The sequence below is a fragment of the Tyto alba genome, unplaced genomic scaffold, assembly GCF_018691265.1.
Source record: "Tyto alba isolate M040663 unplaced genomic scaffold, T.alba_DEE_v4.0 Super-Scaffold_38, whole genome shotgun sequence".
Taxonomy (NCBI): Eukaryota; Metazoa; Chordata; class Aves; order Strigiformes; family Tytonidae; genus Tyto; species Tyto alba.
Window position 1 is genome coordinate 19647112 of NW_024881313.1, and position 18532 is coordinate 19665643.

At 38.6% G+C, this 18532-nt stretch overlaps 2 protein-coding genes across 3 annotated transcripts in view; both read left to right on the forward strand.

Moving 5' to 3' along the window:
• The window catches only part of LOC104368230 (macrophage mannose receptor 1), a 32712-nt gene extending 24982 nt beyond the window's left edge, over positions 1-7730 (forward strand). For both annotated transcript variants that reach the window (XM_009975523.3, XM_032991378.2), the window contains exons 23-30: positions 122-212; positions 1523-1755; positions 2577-2742; positions 3191-3343; positions 3781-3897; positions 4128-4289; positions 6327-6359; positions 7002-7730. In XM_009975523.3, the coding sequence (XP_009973825.3) occupies positions 122-212; positions 1523-1755; positions 2577-2742; positions 3191-3343; positions 3781-3897; positions 4128-4289; positions 6327-6359; positions 7002-7171 (1125 nt within the window). In that variant the 3' untranslated portion in view covers positions 7172-7730. The remainder of the gene's footprint in view (positions 1-121; positions 213-1522; positions 1756-2576; positions 2743-3190; positions 3344-3780; positions 3898-4127; positions 4290-6326; positions 6360-7001) is intronic.
• Positions 7731-9843: 2113 nt separating this feature from the next.
• Positions 9844-18532, forward strand: part of LOC104368229 (macrophage mannose receptor 1) — a 37985-nt gene continuing 29296 nt past the window's right edge. The window contains exons 1-5 of the mRNA XM_032991379.2: positions 9844-9962; positions 11141-11314; positions 12513-12674; positions 15873-15986; positions 17806-17952. Of these exons, the coding sequence (XP_032847270.2) occupies positions 9902-9962; positions 11141-11314; positions 12513-12674; positions 15873-15986; positions 17806-17952 (658 nt within the window). The 5' untranslated portion in view covers positions 9844-9901. The remainder of the gene's footprint in view (positions 9963-11140; positions 11315-12512; positions 12675-15872; positions 15987-17805; positions 17953-18532) is intronic.

An 18532-nucleotide genomic window follows, 5' to 3' on the forward strand; every position in this document is an offset into this window, starting at 1 on the left:
GCTCAATGAGCACCTCTCCTCTTTTTTCTGCCATCAGACTTGCACCAGGACTATAGGAGCTTCAGCTCACCGGCTCCTGATTGCCTTTTGTAATGGCTGTGTATCTTCCCCTCTCCTTCAGACAGATTGTGTCTTCATCATGAAGTCAGATGGGAAATGGAAAGATGATAGCTGTGACAATGAGAGAGGCTATATTTGCCAGATGAATTCACGTGAGTTTTGTTTAAGCCAATCTCTTAAATAGAAAAAGTATCTCAGTTAGATAAGTTGAATATATAAATCAATGTGATTTCATTCAACTTTGAGTCTTATTCTGAGTCTCTCAGGCTTTCAGATCTCCACCAGTCTTAAGGCTGTACTATTTTTAAAGTACAGTTTGTTCCACAGAAATTGCTAGAGAGGAACCACTATCTTAATTGGGGTTTTGTACCTAAATAATGAATAATACTAGAGAATAATAAATGGAAACTAATTTATTCTTAATGAAATATGTCACCCTCTTTAAGTGTAAAGCTATGTTCTTGCAGTGATATTCCCATACTCCTGCTTGTCCCTGAGTGGAGCATTTAATCCTATCTTAACATTTCTGTTGAATGCCACATGATGTGTATTAAAATGTACAGCCTCTTGAATGTGCCTTTATTGTAGAAGAATATTGATTTTTTTTTCTTTTTACACCAAAATGAGTAATGAATATTGACACTCCAGCTGTAGAATTCTATTTAAGAAAATCCCTGCTGCCTAGCCATATAATGGGAGTAGAAAAGGCAAGACACAGATAACAAAACAGTTACTCCCAGAATACCTAACTTGCTTGGAATCCCCTCTCCATGCACAGAAAACCCATAGTTTTAGGGAGGCATTGCTTAATCCCAGTTACAGCTCTTCTGAATACATTTACAATCTCAAGGGTTGAAATACATACTGCCTGACTCAAATGTGTAGGCAGCCCTTACAGACAGGCTAATGACTCTGAGTCAACAGCTAATAGTGTTAATTTAACATCAAGTATCAAAATCCCAGGTTGTGACAACAGGGTACAACAGTAAATACCTTAAATGTCTAGCCCTGAGTCCTTTCCAACAGTCATCTGAAATAGATGTATATTCAGATACTCAGATTTAGTCAAAATATCTTAAAGCATGGGAACTCAGATATCCCATTTGAGTCTTAGTCTGCACTAGTCAGGCCTCTAGCAAGTATACTCTTTAATTTAGGTCATATAGGATTTCACTCTGCTTTTCACATTAACAAATTTTGCTCATGTTTTACAACACACTTGGTTTGGGCTCTTTTGGTTTGGTTTGTTTTTGTTTTGTTTTGTTTTGTTTTGTTTTTTGGTTGGTTGTTTGGTTGTTTTGTTTTTTTTTTTTTTTTTTTTCATAAACAAATTGTTCATGAGCTTAAATAAAGATTTTGACTTATTGTTGATACTGAAACTTTTGACTTATTTTTTATATAGCTTCCATGCTAGAGTGGAGCGATATGTTGTAAATTCATGCATTCAGTTTTTCCTCCATAGTTACCACGCAGTCTGAAGTACCAACAACAAATCCATCCTCTGGCTTTGTCCGTTATGGTGACAGTAGCTATTCAATCATCTCATCTGAAATGCAATGGGAAGAGGCTAGAAAAAATTGTCAGGGCAAATCTGCAGAACTTGCCAGCATTTCAGATGCCTACATCCATTCATTCCTGTGGATCCAGATGTTGAAATATGGAAAACCCATATGGATCGGTCTTAACAGCAATATGGTAAGGGCTGGACAGATGAGAGGTGCAGGTGCTTGGTGAGGTCTCCCCTTCTCTGTAGACATGCTGAATGCTCAATTTATAACAGTTCTGAAACAAATGTACTCTGAATGGCTTTACTGCGTATATGCATATATTTCTAGTGGTCCTGTTGAGTTACTCAAAGAATTTCATGCACCAAATGGAATGAAGGGTTGCACAAAAGGTTAAGCAGAAAGCAATAGATGAACGTAGAAAGCTCTAGAAACAGTAACAAACTAAAGGTGCAGACTGAGAGTCACAAGCCAGGATGTGCAGCTATCGTGAAGCAAATGTTAGTCATTCTGAAAGTCTAACTCCCTGCTATATAGGGGGCTACCTATAACTATTATTATATTAATAAAATTTATTATGAGTATTAGAGAGATATTTTAATATTATTTTAACTGTTTAATGTCAAGTTATCTTTACTCACCAAATAGCTTCCAGTTTTAATTTAAATACAGCAGAGGGGATGAATTCTCTGTAATTACGACTCTTGATATGGGATTTACTAAATGACCTAATATGGACTCATCTGCTTTTCTTACCATGTAGAAGTTTGTGCTATATAAAAACCCTTCTGAAAGCAATGCATTGTTGAACAGTGTTCATATGTAGCTCTTCTGTAACACAGAACACCCAGTGACATTCCCTAGAACAGTGAATGGTGTTTAAAAGAATCAGAGGAGCATAGGACTTTTTTTTTTTTTTTCTGAAAAACTCAAATAGACATAGGACACTATATTTATTTGTCAGAGATTTTGATGTGAAAAACTCCGTTACCAGAACTTTTTTGTTTTCAGACTGGCAGCTATTACAAATGGACCGATAACTGGAAAACCAGGTACACAAAATGGGCAGCAGGGGAACCAAAGGAGAAAAATGCTTGTGTCTACCTAGATCTTGATGGTACTTGGAAAACAGCATCCTGCAATGAAAGCTACTTTTCAGTTTGTAAGACATCAGATGGTAAGCAAATGAATGTATTAATTTTAAAGATGCATTCATAATTCCATTGGTCTGCATAATCCTAGAGACTTTGCTCTGGCTTGGGTTAAAACCCTCAGAAGAGTATGCCTTAGGATACCATCTACTTCCCTTCAGAATTTGGAGGTTTGCTATTGGATGACATATGAGAGTTTGCTTTTCTCACAGTACTGCCAAGGCAGTAGTAGATGCTGCAGGATGTGATTTATTTCCTTGTCCTAATAAATGTGATTGGAGAAATGACATGTTTTACAGTCTTGACTGCCTGGCTCTCCATGTTTTCTGAGCTGGGGGCCTGTAGGAATAGTCAGGAATAGAGGTACAGATAGTTAAATCTGGGTGAGAGAAATCCCACACTATTTGCACATATATCCTACTTCATAGGTTACTCATAATACAATATCAATTTCATACCCTATGGCTTCTCCAGCTATAGCTCCTACTGACCCTGCTCAGCTACCTGGAGACTGCCCCGAAGCAGCTGAACTCCGAGCTTGGATCCCTTACCGTGGCCACTGCTACTATCTCGAAGCATCATCTGGGACAAGCTGGGCGCTGGCCTCCCTTGAGTGTGCTCGGTTAGGTGAGAGCCTTCATTATTGATTTGTATTAAAGTTTATACAAAACTCACATAAAAATGTAAAAACATTGACTAAAAAAGATAAAATTGTTAGAAATACTTAATTTACCTACCAAGCTATTATAAATCTGGCACAACAAAAATAAACTGATACAAGAAACTTTGTACAGCCTTCTGTCCTCCCAGGGACTGCAGCCTCCCTGAGCGTAGAGGTCCCCATCAGCTCCTGGCTTCTGGGGCACCATCCTGGGGGCAGTGGTGGGGGGCCATGGCCACTAAGCACCTCCAGGTCTCTGTCCTCTTCAGGTAGCAATGGAGAAGCCAACAGAGTACTGTGCATAATACTTTCAAAAGTTATTGTTTGTACAGACTTGAAAGAGGACGTCACTTCAGTAGTTGCTCACATAGGTTATGGTTATCTGCTTGCCAATGCCTTTCAGGTGCTACCTTGGTTTCAATAGAAAACATGGATGAATCTGACTTTCTGATCCATACAATACAACCACTTGAAAATAAAGTAGGAAGCTTCTGGATAGGACTTTACCGAAATGTGGATGGTAATGTCTTACTTTCAATATTTAATTGAAAAATGCTTTGCTAGTATGATAAAATTGAGGATAAGTGTATCTTTACAAAAAAATGATATGGTCTTCTGCTCAAAAATGTAATAGCAACCCATTTTTTCAAGTCATTTGCTGAGCTAAGAAGTTAAAATATCCATGAGATATGTTTTAATTTTTTCTTTCTTTTTTTTTTTTTTTTTTTTTTCACTCTGTATGTTCTTTAGGCCAGTGGTTGTGGCTAGATAATGCTGCACTGAACTTTGTCAACTGGGAGGAGAAAGAGTCCAGTATGGAGCATCACTGTGTTGAAATGACTGCACCATCTGGTTATTGGGACAACACTGATTGCTATTCTAAAAAAGGATTTATCTGCAAAAAAACCAAAGGTAAGTCCTTGGTGACTCAGACCTTAATGACAGAGCAGATCTGTTTGCTAGTAAGTGTTACTGCCCTCCAACGCGTCTGGGAGTAATTTCTGATGGTTTTGTTTGGCATATTTCACTTCTCTAAACATCTGTATTGCCTGTTTTTGCAGACTGTGAGGTCTTCACATCTCTGTTTGCACTTGCATGGAAATATGGTATCATGCTGTATGCAGCCTAGGTTGAGAATAAGACTTTCAGAAAACTTTTGAATACCAAACACAGGCATTGATATGGTATCTGTCAAACACTTGTGCAAACTTAGAACTTTTCCAGGAACAAAGTATTGTAACAGTTATTATAGCCTTTCAAGGAGGAATTAATGTGAATAAGCAAACTTCAAGCTTGTTATACTCAGAAACTATATTACTGCCCATTGTCAAAAACTGGCTTCATATTGGGCCTGATTCAGCAATCTTTAAGTCAGTAATGCCTCAGGGATACTAGAAGGACAGCTGTTTGTATTGCAATAATAATATAAGGAGTACTTCTCTATTAAATGAAAACTTCAAGTCATTATAGAAGTTGTCTTATCAACATTGCTGGAAAATTTCACACAATAGTGTATATGCCAGACTAATGTTTCAGGGGTAAAAACCCACATGTAATACTCCCAGGTGGAGATAGAAAAGTTATAATTGTCTGAAAGAAAACGCTATCATTCCATTCTCTTAAGTTAGGTGTTAAAATCAATCTTACCTAAAAAAATGGTAGGTTGCTATCTTTAAATCTTTGTACTTTCTTTTATAGTAGCTGTGAGATCAGGTTTGATTTTCCAGCTTTTGCATTGTGTATTGTCTCCAGTAATTCACAGGGAACATCTCTGTCCTATGTAGAAAACCTCACTTTCTGTGTAAAACAGTTTTTAAGATTCCTTTGTTTGGATGAAAAGTTGAAAGGATATTACTTCAATTCCAAAGGCACTGAGAGACACAATAGTTCTCTGAAAAATAATTGAAAATTTGGGGTTAGCTTTTAATGATTTTTAAAGAGTAGTCTTTAATTAAAAGAAAACAAACTGAACTGTAACCAAAAACCAGTCATCTTGTATGCACTGCCAATTTCCATGCTTAAATCAGCACATGCCCATAGCAGTAAATCAGTTAATCCCCATTAAAGATTTACTATGAACATTCAAATTATATTCCATCCCATATAGTACTAAAATAAGGAACCACTAAAATCCATTCACTGAATCATAAGATGCTCTCATATGTAACTATTTCCTGCCTTATTACTGTTGCTTTCTATGTATTCATTTTACATTCCGCTCTTCTTTAATTTTATATTTTGCCTTTATAACTTTTCCTCTGGGTAGCAAGTGTGTTTTCAAACTGCAGTGTAAAAGATCCAAGAGGAGATAACTCTTGATAATTAAAGGAGTCTTGATTTAGAATATTTTTTCCTACTTTATAAGAACACCCAATATATTTAATTATTTTCTGAGTGTCAAACATATTTTGCAACTCTTCAACAAAAAAAGATTTTATAAAGGTCTTTTCTTTTTCTCTATTTTTTGTGCATAGGCAAGTGAGAAGATTGCAGCCTTGATTCAGAGGATGTTTTCTAGGGAAGGCATTTAAGAAATTTAATTGTAACACTAGAATATTTCTGGACATGCAGAGCTTTTTAAAGTGTACTACATGAAATTAATCTCCAGAGTTGTACATCATGTTCTTAGTAAATTAAAATTAATATTTCAGGAAAAAAGTGAACAGGTATTTTTGAGCGAAGATGCAAAAGAGTCAGTATTTGACTGCTGGTAGATATAAAACCAATATAAAACTTTAAATGAATTAATATTACAGTTTTGTAATATTAAGTAGGAAGATAAAGCAGTAACTTACTTTTTGCCTCACTTATGTTGCCTTTTATAACAGACATATATTATTAATGCAATGATAATACTTCAGGGGGGTTTGTTGTTTTAAGATTTTAGCAAAACAGTGAAATTTATTATTTCTAATGAAGTGAATTATTTCTCTCTGCTATTCACTGAAGTTAAGCCAAGTGAGAGTCCTCTACAGCAAAAAGGTAAGAGCTTTCATAAGAAAATTAACAAAAACCTAAATACAAGAACAACTTAAAATGAGTGTTCTCAGTCACCCCCTTTTAGAGATCAAGTCCTGATGACATTTAGTGGTATGCGTGGTCATAAATCATTCAGGATAATAACATGGTGCCTTTTACATGCACATGAGCACTCATATTCTCTTGGTCAACTGCAGAGCTGCAGGGCTAACCCTGAGCTGGCTAACTCTGAGCTGACAATCTCAGCAGTGACCCAACTTGTGACTAACTTTGAGAACAGGCACAGAGAGTAGATGTATATGCAAATTTCTTCCATAGGCATTATTGTAAATAATGTAATGTAAAAATATTGTAAAACTAATTTTCAAATAATTAGCACCCCATATCCATATCTAAAACATGTATTTTTATTAAATTCTCACAAGCGTCCACTGCATGCATTGTATGCCTTTGTAATCTGGATCCACCAAAACCACATTAGCTTTACCAACAGAGAGCTGGTTACTGATCAACAGTAATTCAGGGCTCAGATTTACAATAAACAGACACCAAATTCAGGCAGGAGAGGACATCTCCATGTTTTCCATGTTGTATGTGGAATAAAAAATTATTAACATTTCTCACATTTATATGCATTCATTTCAGGCAAGGAAAAGAACAGAGAGACTCACCCACCTGTTCATGTCTCTGTTTGGCCACTTATTTTTTTGGCTATTTTCACTCTTCTTGGAGCTGGCGTGTCATTCTATTTTTTCAAGAGAAAAAGACAAAACCGACTATCAACAGATACTGGCAATGAAACACTTCTAAAATAATGTTTCAGTGACTGAAGAATTGGTGAGAATGGGTCCTGTGGCATGTACCAATTCAGAGGAGCAAGTTACCTGTTGAAATTAAAGGATTTATCTGTTAAAAGTATCTAGTGAGGATATCTGTAATCTTAAAATAAATCCCTTTTCTCTTTTTGCACTTGCAGACACTTTTGTATCAGGTATATTTTACAAAATTGGAGTTACGGATTGATATTATAGTTGTGTAATAGTCAAGATGCAAGATGTTCTGAAGTGCCTTAGCAAAAACACTAGTGCAAATAACTTGTGAAGACCAAATAAATGTACTGAAAAAAGGACTATAGAAATCAACTAGTGAGAATGAGTGTTCAATAATGTGTGATTACTATTTAGATCTATCTTACAATGACTTTGTGTACACTGCAAAGAATTAAAAAAATAAAATCTACCCAACTCTGTTGTAATCTTGAACTCATTTTGCCCCACAAACTTCAATCCATTAGACCAGCACTTTTATTGTTCCTTATTATATCCTATTACACTTATAAAATGGTGCTTCATAACTTTGGGATAGAAAACCTTCTTGCTTTCATTTTCTGCTATGGAAAATACAACTTATACCAGCAAAGGATATTAAGCTTAGGTGTAGGTTTTGGTCTTTTTTCAATCTGACAATATGATTGGTAACTGTAGTATGTTCACTAACATGAATTAAAATATTCTCACCTTTGCATTCTTCCTTCTTTTTGTCAATGCTTTGAAATAAATAAAGTTTTTATTAGTATAATTTTCAATTTCAGTCTTCCCTGTAAATCAAGTGAGAGGAAAGGGGGAGGGAGGTGCTCCTGTTTGCACAATAATAGTTTTGTCAGGAGGGCTTTTCTCACTACCACTTTGAATTCAGCTTGAAAAACACCAACTTGCCATTTTTAAATATGAAAAAAATGAACTGAAAACTAAGGAATGCAGCAGATGATACCGTACTAGGAATCTGCAAGAAGACTAAGTTTCAGATGCTAGAAAAACAGTGGAAAGCTGTACAAAAGCGGCATATAAGACACTGACCCCAAAAGGTTTGTAACCAGCATCAAGCTGATTTGTCATGTGAAAAGGGCAGCTCTGAAGTGCTCAATACTTTTTTTAGCCTAGCCCAGTGGCTGCACTAATCTCCCCCCCCCATCACTGTACAGCCTTGGGGAGCTGAATCCTCACAAGCATTCATTTACACAAGAGGGGAACTAAAGCTCTATTCTGATCGGAGTGCAGCTGGACCTTGGTGAGGCAGAGGAAGGAACTAGGCAGGAATTCTGTTCTTAAGACATTTTCCCTTAGGATCCCCTCTGCTAGAGCCATTTAATTTTGTGATTTCACATGTATCCAAAATATGGTTTCACTCAGTAAACTCAGCTTCTTTTTCTTTCCCACCCTGTCATTATCTGTGGCATCACTCAGCTTTTCGACTCTGGGCTAATCTTGCAAGCCTTGCTCACACTAAGTTGTCCCTGAATGTCAGCTGCAAATATAATAGTTATTATTAAACAATTTATTCAATTCCTACTTTTACTGAAATCCAGCCATTTTTTTTTTTTTCCAAAATATTTTTCTCTCTTGGTACTTTCTAACAGCCAGTCAACAAGATTAGCCAGTTCTTGTAATAATTTTTCCTAACACCTTATAAATAAAAGCAAAGCTGCTCCTCATATGACATCTTTTGTTCAGCTTCTGTATATATCTCATTACTGATTATTTAACTTCTCACTTTTTTCAATTTTGTTATCATCACAACTTCTTTTAATTTCACTAATGTAAATAAACAAGGAAGAGTAGGGCTTGTCTGCATGTGAATACTTGCCAGCACAGCTTTGCAGCATTGTTGTACAAGAATTGCCATGCCAATATAAGTCTTCAGATGAACAGTTTACGCACATCTTAAGAGGAGCTCTTCCAATTTAGCTTATGTTTGGCTTTGTCCTGGAACACCCTCATTAGGATTTTCTCAGATAGATGAAAACATCCTTTTGCTTGACAGAAGTCTTCCAGGCAAAAGTTTCCCTCCTGTTACAGGGAAGCTTACCACTAGCCTATAACAATGAACATCTTCCCTTCTTTCAGATCTTCAACAAGTATTTATAAACATCCCAGACACAAACTGTGATCAAAGCAAGCAGTAACAGTGCAGGAAAAAAAAAAAATATTAGCCCTCAAAGTGAGCAATCATTCATAATTCACTGAATACTGCAGATCCTGTAAAATTTGTTCTCTTTCTTGTAGATATGTAGAGCTGTGACATTTTAGAGATGTACTGAACCACTGGAGTTCTGTCTCCCTTTGTTTCTGAGTTGTAGGGATTAAAGCAGAGACTTTTAAAATCAATGGTATTTCACTGCGGGTTTCTTGTCACCAATTCTCAAGTTTCCTTTTTAAAGGTCTGTCCTGTGTCACACCCCAGCACCTGTCCCATATATAATACTAGCAAAGTCCCAGAAAAAGACAAATGTCACCATCTCTGGTTGCAAGGATGAAGATCTCAGTTTCGGACATCACTCGCTTCAAATAGAGTAGTGTTTGCAATGTGCACTCTAGTTATTTCAAAATACCATGTGACAGGATATTTCCTTATTTAGAGCACAGAGCTTTAGCCATCAACCCTTTGACACAGAGGACCTGTTACTACCCTCACTCAGAAGGATTTTATATACTGCCAATCTTGCAGTCCAACATTTGGTAGAGGAATGAAAGCAAGTTACATTTGAAATGAGTTTCTTCAGGTTCCTAGCTTTTCTTTCCCTCGTGCATGGTTCATTACAGTCACTGGGTAAGTTTCCTGCTAGTTTTGTGTAAAACTAGATACAAGAATGCTTTTCCTTGGGCAACTTTACAATTTTAACGCATAGACTGATTATTTTGTTTTTGTTATCAGATTTGATACACGATCTAAAGGGAATGTTGGGTATTATCTTGGCAGTTCTTGATTCACAGAATAAAAGAGAGGAGAAGTATGGATGTTGGGGGAAGTTGAAGCAATAAGAGCAGGCTCTTTAAACTGGAATTTCTTTCTGTGGAAATATTAAATCAGATGGCACTGTATGAGAGATGAGGAAGCGTGGAGCATTTACCCTCCCCATCACAGCCATGGTGCAGTGATCAGTGAAGGGGTTTTAGAGTCATGTTTTCATAATAGCTGTGCAAGTTTCTCTTTTTGCTCCAAGACGTGTGGTATGAGAAAGAAGAACTGGCTCCTCCCCTCCAGTCTGATGAAATTAAAAGAACAATTCTAGTCTGAAGATGTATATCACTCATTGGGTATAGCTATAGAGAGAAATGGTAAAATAGTAATGTATGTAGAACTGAGCAGATTAATGTGTTTACATGAATGTGAGATTGAGAATTTCAGGATTGCACCTGTAATACCGTGATAGTTTGAAAAGATGAAGTGCTGTCAGTCTTAAAGAATGAATTAAGGGTGAACCTGCAAGACCTCTCCAAGTGAAGAAATGTGCAATTGAACCCTAAAATTTTTACCATTTAAATATGCTCATGACAACCTGATCTGTATTCTCTCTGGTCAGCTATCATTTTTCTTTGAAGAATTAATGAAAAGATAGAGTAATAAAGCAAACATATTGAGCCCTACAGAATATAATAATGAAGTGAACTCATTATCTGAGATCTACTTGTGTTTTTTCTGTCTTCAGGAACCACAACTTATCAGCAACTTGGCATTGCAGAATTTTACTTTCCTACAAGGCATATATATATCAAACTTTAGACACAGTATTTTAAACCCAGATTTTTACTAAACCAACATTTTATTTAAAATCCCTACCTGCAGAAGGGGGAAAAATGATTAAAAAATAGTTAAAAAAAGATTGTGTGATCTCTCAATTTAGATAGACAGATATAGTGATAGATAGAGAGATCCATTACCAGGAAGCCATTTTAATGATTTTATGATTAATTTAATGTGTCCTCTTAACCCTTTCTTCCCCATAGATACCTTTACATTACAAGGAAATGGCAGTGGACAGCCATGTGTATTCCCTTTCAAATACAAAGACAAACAGTACAACGAGTGTACAGATGCTGGTAGGTCTGATGGCTGGCTCTGGTGTGCAACAACTGCAGACTTTGATGCTGATAAACTGTATGGATTTTGCCCACTAATAAGTAAGTCCTGCATTTCATTTATTAACCTGTCATGAACCATAGTTGAGAAAACCATCTATTGAGCTATCAGGTTCTTTATCAGCTAACAGCAGCTCACCCTCATGACCCTTGCCAGAGTAGCCCAAATTAAAATCATCTGATTGAAAATAATTCCCAGTAGCTAAGTAGTCCCTCTGTAATGAGTGGAGAGGAAAAGGTGCCTCCAGAGTGTGCTTCAGCCCAGCCATGTTCTGACTGACTCACCTGCTGGAGGTGGCTGTTTCTCTTTGTGGACCAGAGAGGTGAGGAGGCTCTTTGATATCTCATTTTATGTGACTTAAGTGCATGGAATGACTAGCATGAATTAGACCAATACCTTCCTTTCAAAAAATTCCCATTGCTCTTTATTTCTCAAGTATGCCCTGTAGGTCAATTCTCACTTAAACTGCGACATATTGTTTTTTCCCCTTAACATCCATTTCTTCTCTTGTTCTTGTCTCCTATTGCCAGCCTACACAAAAATAATGCTGCTAAAATTATCCTCCTCTCCCATCTTTGTACTATCTTATGCACCAAACTTATGTTTGGATCCCTCCACCTCAGGACACCAACTGCTTCACTTTTCTTACCAACTGTCTTCCCAATAATACAACAGTTTCACAAGTTTTTGTGAGTTGTTTGGCAAAGAAAGACTGCAGCTGACCTGCACATTGGCGCTACACAGACTGGTTTTATAGCTCCTCAGGCTGTCAAGGGCCAGGTTCTGCCATTTTTTGAAAAGCGTCTTTTCTTGATGATGAACTAAGAGGAAGTTCCTGCCCCCATGGGGATGAAGAGGCTCCAGGGTCATAGTTCACCTAAACGCTTACTTTCCTCCTCCAACTTGACCCTGGAATCTCTTTTTTTCAATAAACAAATATGTCTAGTTCACATAGTACTACCTTTTGTGTAAAATAAAATTAAAAAGCAAATTGGAAACCGATTCACTCCCTTCTAAAAACTTAAAAATTTAAAATAATGTTTTTAATTTTAAAAAATTACACTTTTTTATTAATTGATGCCTAATCTGATTTCAATTTTTCTAGTGCTTTAAAACTAATGATAGCATACAGTTGATATTGTGCATTTTTAGATATTCTGCATCATTACATACTTAATTGGCTTTCAGTTGGTTCAATGTCAGTCCTCTAATAGCAGTGGGCTATTTCACTTCTTCCAGATGACACAGAAAGATTTTGGACAGAGGATGTTTCAACTGGCATTCACTATCAGATAAACTCGGAATCAGCTCTAACATGGCACCAAGCAAGGAAAAGCTGTCAGCAGCAAAATGCAGAACTGTTAAGCATCACAGAGATTCATGAGCAAGCATATATAGGAGGTAAAATTATAGAGAACAAGACCTTGATATATGCTGCCCCAGAGCTTTAGATGATGAAGTTGGCTGCCTTCTATCTCAGCAAAGACAACAGGATGTCGGGGTGATTCAACAGATGCCAAGTAGGAGATGGTCTGAACTGCTCTTCCACTAGCTGGTGGTTTTTTTTTTTATGAAGGGTTGGTCCCAAACCTCTATGGGGGGGAGGGAGGAATGGTACATTCCTATCTTTGAGCTCCAGGTGTGATCTACTGCATCTTCCACAGCCTGTCCCAGGCGGAGGGATTCTCCTGCTTGTCTTCATGATGGTGTACTCACTCCTGAACAGGGCTATCGTCTGGTCCTGAAATTTAGCTTTTTTGTCTGTGTTTCAAGGATTATTAATCTTTCTAGGACAACCTATGAAGAAGATCTCTTATAGAATCATATAATTGTTTGGGTTGTAAGCAACCTTAAAGATCATCCAGTTCCAACATCCCTGCCATGGGCAGGGACACCTTCCACTAGACCAGGCCACTCAAAGCCCTGTCCAACCTGACCTTGAACAATTCCAGGAGGGACCATCCACAGCTTCTCTGGGCAACCTGTTCCAGTACCTCACCGCCCTCAAAGTAAAAAAATTCTTCCTTCTGTCTAACCTAAATCTACCCTCTTTCAGTTTTAAACTGTTACCCCTCATCCTATCACCACACTCCTTGTTAAAGAGTCCCTCCCCATCTTTCCTATAGGCACCCTTTAAGTACTCTAGAACTCCCCAAAGCCTTCTCTTCTCCAGGCTGAACACCTCCAACTCTGTCAGCCTGTCCTCACAGGGGAGGTGCTCCAGCCCGCTGATCACATTCATGGTCCTGATCTGGACGCAGTCCTATAGGTCCATGTCCTTCTGAGGTTGGGGGCTCCAGAGCAGTACTTGAGGTGAGGTCTCATAAGAGCAGAGGGGCAGAATCACCTCCCTCAGCCTGTTGGCCACATTTCGCTTGATGCAGCCCAGGATACAGTTGGCTTTCTGGGCTGTGAGTGCACATTGCTGGCTCACAGTCATTTTTTCATCTACCAATACCTCCAAGGCCCTCTCCACAGGGTTGCTCTCAGTTCACCCATTGCCTAGCCTGTATTTGTGCATGTGATTGCCCCAACTCATGAGCAGGACCTTGCATTTGGCTTTGTTGAACTTCATGAGGTTTGCATGGGCACACCTCTCAAGCCTGTCAAGGTCCATCTGAATGGCATCCCTTCCCTCCAGCGTGTTGACCGCATCACATGGCCTGCTGTTGTCATGAAACTTACTGAGGGTGCTCTCAATCCTACTGTCCATGTCACTAACAAAGATGTTAAACAGCACCAGTCCCAATACTGACCCCTGAGGAACACCACTTGTCACTGCTCTCCACTTGGACATTGAGCCATTGACCATAACTGTTTGAGTGCAACCATCTAGCCAATTCTTTATCCACCAAGTGGTCTATCCATCAAATTCATGTCTCTCCAATTCAGTGACAAGGATGTCACGTGGAACAGTGTCAAATGATTTGCACAAGTCCAGGCAGATGATGTCAGTTGCTCTTCCCTTATCCACCAGTGCTGTAACCCTGTTATAGAAGGCTGCTAAATTTTTCAGGCATGATTTGCCCTTAGTGAAGCCATGTTGGCTGTCAACAATCACCTCCTGATCTTCCATGTGCCCTAGCACAGTTTCCAGGACAATCCACTCCATGACCTTGCTAGGTGCAGAAGTGAGACTGACTGGTCTGTAGTTCCCTGGGTCTTCCTTTTTCCCCTTTTTAAAAATGGGGGTTACATTTCCCCTTTTCTAGTCAGTGGGAACTTCACTGGACTGTCAGGACTTCTCAAATATGATGGATAGTGTCACTTAATCTGTCAGTTCCTTCAGTACCTGCAGATACATCTCATCAGGTCCCATGGACTAGTGCACCTTCAGGTTCCTTAGATGGTCTCGAACATGATCTTCTCCTACAGTGGGTGGTTCTTCATTCTCACAGTCCTTGCCTTTGCCTTCTGTGACTTGGCTGGTGTGACTGGAGCCCTTGCTGGTGAAGACTGAGGCAAAAAAGTCATTGAGTACCTCAGCCTTCTCCATATCCCAGGTAATGAGGTTTCCTATTTCCTTCCAGAGAGGGCCCATATTTTCCGTAGTCTTCCTTTTATCATTGATGTACCTATAGAAGTTTTTCTTGTTGCCCTTGATGTCCCTGGTCAGCTATAATTCCATCAGGGCTTTGGCCTTCCTAACCCAGTCCCTGGCTGCTTGGATAGTTTCTCTGTATGCCTCCCAGGCTACCTGTCCTTGCTTCCACCCTCTGTAGGCTTCCTTTTTGTGTTTGAGCTTGTCCAGGAGCTCCTTGTTCATCCACGCAGGCCTTCTGGTGTTGTTACCTGACTTCCTCTTTGTTGGGATGCATTGTTCCTGGGCATGAAGGAGGTGATCCTTGAATATTAATCAACTTTTTTGGGCCCCTCTTCCCTTTGGGGCTTTATCCCATGCTACTCTGCCAAGCAGATCCCTGAATAGACCAAAATCTGCTCTCCTGAAAGCTAGGGTAGCAAGCTTGTGGTGCACCCTCCTCACCGCCTTAAGGATCTTGAACTCCACATTTTCATGGTCACTGCATCCAAAGCTGCTCTTGAGCTTCACATTCCCCACCAGACTCTCCTTGTTGGTGAGAACAAGGTCCAGCACAGCACCTCTCCTCATTGGCTCCTCTATCATTTGGAAACAAAATTATCATCAATGCATGCCAGGAACCTCCTGGATTGCTTATGCACTGCAGTGTTGTCCCTCCAACACATATAAAGGTGGCAGAAATTCCCCATGAGGACCAGGACTTGTGAACATGATGTTGCTCCTGTCTGTCTATAGAGGGCTTCATCTGCTCTGTCTTCCTGGTCTCTAGCTGATTATTGACATTATGTTGTAATGAAAAATTGAGAGAGTAAACTCTTGTTTAAGTTGTGAAATACGATGTTTATCTGCCCTTTTAACTACTAAGATCTTTTCTAAATCAATATTTATTCATTTATATATTTTACTTTTTTAATCTGTGCACCTCAGTAATGCATAAAGTACTTGTTTGGGGCTGGTTTAAACTAAGAAATATAAATTTCTTACTTTTTACTTTGTTTCTTTTAGATGAACTAAGAATGAGAATAGAGAGATACAACTGACTTTTTTTTCTAATTTAGAGCTAATTAAAAAATTCAGGTTTACATTCTGGATTGGATTGAATACTTTGGATTTCAACAGTGGATGGCAATGGGCTGGGGCAAGTCCTTTCAGATATTTAAACTGGGCTCCAGGTAAGAAATCTATGTATTTTGTAAGCATTGAATGAATTCTAATAAGACACCAATTAATAAAAACTGCCCTAGCTACTTTTATTTCAGGAAAGCCCATTCTCTTTTACAATAGCTGAAGATCTAGATCTTAATTTTAAGAAGTATACTTCCAAATTACAAAGTTTGCTGTGGATATCAACTATATCAAGTTCTTTTATTTTCTTATATAAGCAAAGATCTTGTTTATGAAAGCTGAGCTCATTTGGAATGATATATAACCCTACAGACCAGAGATCAGAATTTTTCCATAACATGTTTCCCAATATAAATATAAATCATATGTTCCAAAAGGAGCAAAATATTTAGAAAATAATGGCACTATGTTGTCTGAAGAAATTCTAAATATTATTGAGAGGCTTACAGAGCCAGGTCATAATTCCTTAGCGGTTTATGCAAAATTGCACTGGGGCACCTCAAGGAAGGTAAATGAGTGGGATTGTGGTGTTCCCCACTTGTGGGGATTTCTTCTGTTTGCTTGTTGGATTTTTGGTCCCGTGTTTTCTTTGTGCCACAAGTATTTCAAACCATCTCCTGTTTTGGAAATATTACAAGGTGGTAAAGGAGTAATTACACTCTAAGTTTTCAAAAATTTTCATCAGGCTATTTGTTTTGCTGCTGTCATTGTTTGAGCCTAGAAGGCAACTGAGCACCATACAGCTGCTCACTCACCCCTTCCCTGTTGGAATGGGAAGCAGAAAATAAAGCAAAAGGCTCAGGAATCCAGATAAGGACAGGGAGGGATGACTCACCTATTACAGTCATAAGCAAAACCCAGACTCATTAAGGGAAGAAGAAGAACATCAATTTAATTAAAACACTGACAACAACAGCACTTAAAAAACAGAGTAGGACAGTGAGAAGTATAATTACATCTTAAAAACACATTTCCCCCACCCCTTCCTCCTTCCCGGGATCAGCTTTGCTCCTGACTTTTTCTACCTCCTCACCCCCTAGCAGTGCAGGGGTTGGCAGTGGATGGGGCTGCAGCGAGTCCCTCACATATTGTTGCTACTGCTCCTTCCTCCTCAGGGGGAGGACTCCTCACACACTTCCCCTGCTCCAATGTGGGGTCCCTCTCATGGGAGACAGTCCTCCATGAACTTTCTCTGATGCGAGTCCTTCACACAGGGTTGCAGCTCCTCCTTTCTTCCAATGACCTTGGTGTTTGCATAGATGTCTCCCTCAGAACACCTCCTCACAACTCCAACTCCAACTCCCAGGTTCTCCTTCACTATCACAGAGGCGCAGCCACCATTGCTAACTGGTTTGGCCTTGGCCAAAGTTGGGGCCATCTTGGAGCCAGGGGAGCTTCAAGACGCTTCTCACAGGGGGCACTGCTGTATCCCCCTCCCCTGCGACTAAAAATCCCTGCCACACACACAGACCCAACACAGGTGTTTACAGAGGTTTTTACACACTGCAACAGAAAAGAAAAAAGCTATTTTATAGGAAAGTAGAATTGTGAAATTCTTGAGACGTACTGGAGGGATAGTATAATTTAAAAATCAACATTTTAAAAGTTTGGAAGTTTTTGACACGGCATAACAGTCTAGGTTGAGCTGTTCTGTTTGTGAGTACTAGGATATCAGGAAAAGAACTAGAAACTTACCAATACTATGCTGACACAAAGTCAATGGAGGGTCATTACTTAACTCTCAAAGCATAGACTAAAGGCAGCATTCTATGAACTACAATAACAGTTTCTACTGATAATAAGATGGTTTTGTTAATATTTTTATTTATTTTTGCTGTGAGATTCTATTTTCTTTCTTACTCAAAGGCAGTCCTTTTCTGCTCCCTGGGAAAATCTGTGGCATGATGAATCCCAATAAGAATGCTAAATGGGAAAACCAAGCATGTAACCAGAGACTTGGGTACATTTGTAAAAAGCGAAGCTTCAGTTCAAAGTCTGACATTATACCTAAAGGTAGGCTAGTCAAATGAAAAGAAAGATTTTTCTTTGATTTCTAGAAAGGTCAATCTGTAAAGATATGTAAATGATAAAACGTATGCAACATAATTTTTCAACCAAGATGTTCGAAATGTTTGAAAAACACTGCCTTACATGCACACACAGACTTGTAGCTATTGCTTTTGTCCTCCCATTGTGTATTAACCATTCATAGGAGAACATTATTTTTTTGTTCCATCACTCTATCATTCATTCTTGCAAGACAGATAAAAGCTTCTCTGTCATGGTAACCAGTGCCAGCAATCAAATTTGCATAAATACAGTAGAAATTTTATGCTTTTCATTTTTTTCTCATTTGCTCCAAATAAGCAATTGCAGTTACTCTAATATTAATGCAAAAAATCCTCCTCTGATAACAACAATATGTAATGCATGGGTTCCTAGGAGGAGCAGCAGTATTCACATAGGCTATATTTCATCCATGGGCCACCCTGAACTGAGGCTTGAGTGACACAACGTGTCTATGAACACGCCACATGCAGGAGGAATCTGCTGCAGGCTGTCATCTGGGAATGTTATAAAAGCTACTTGTAAA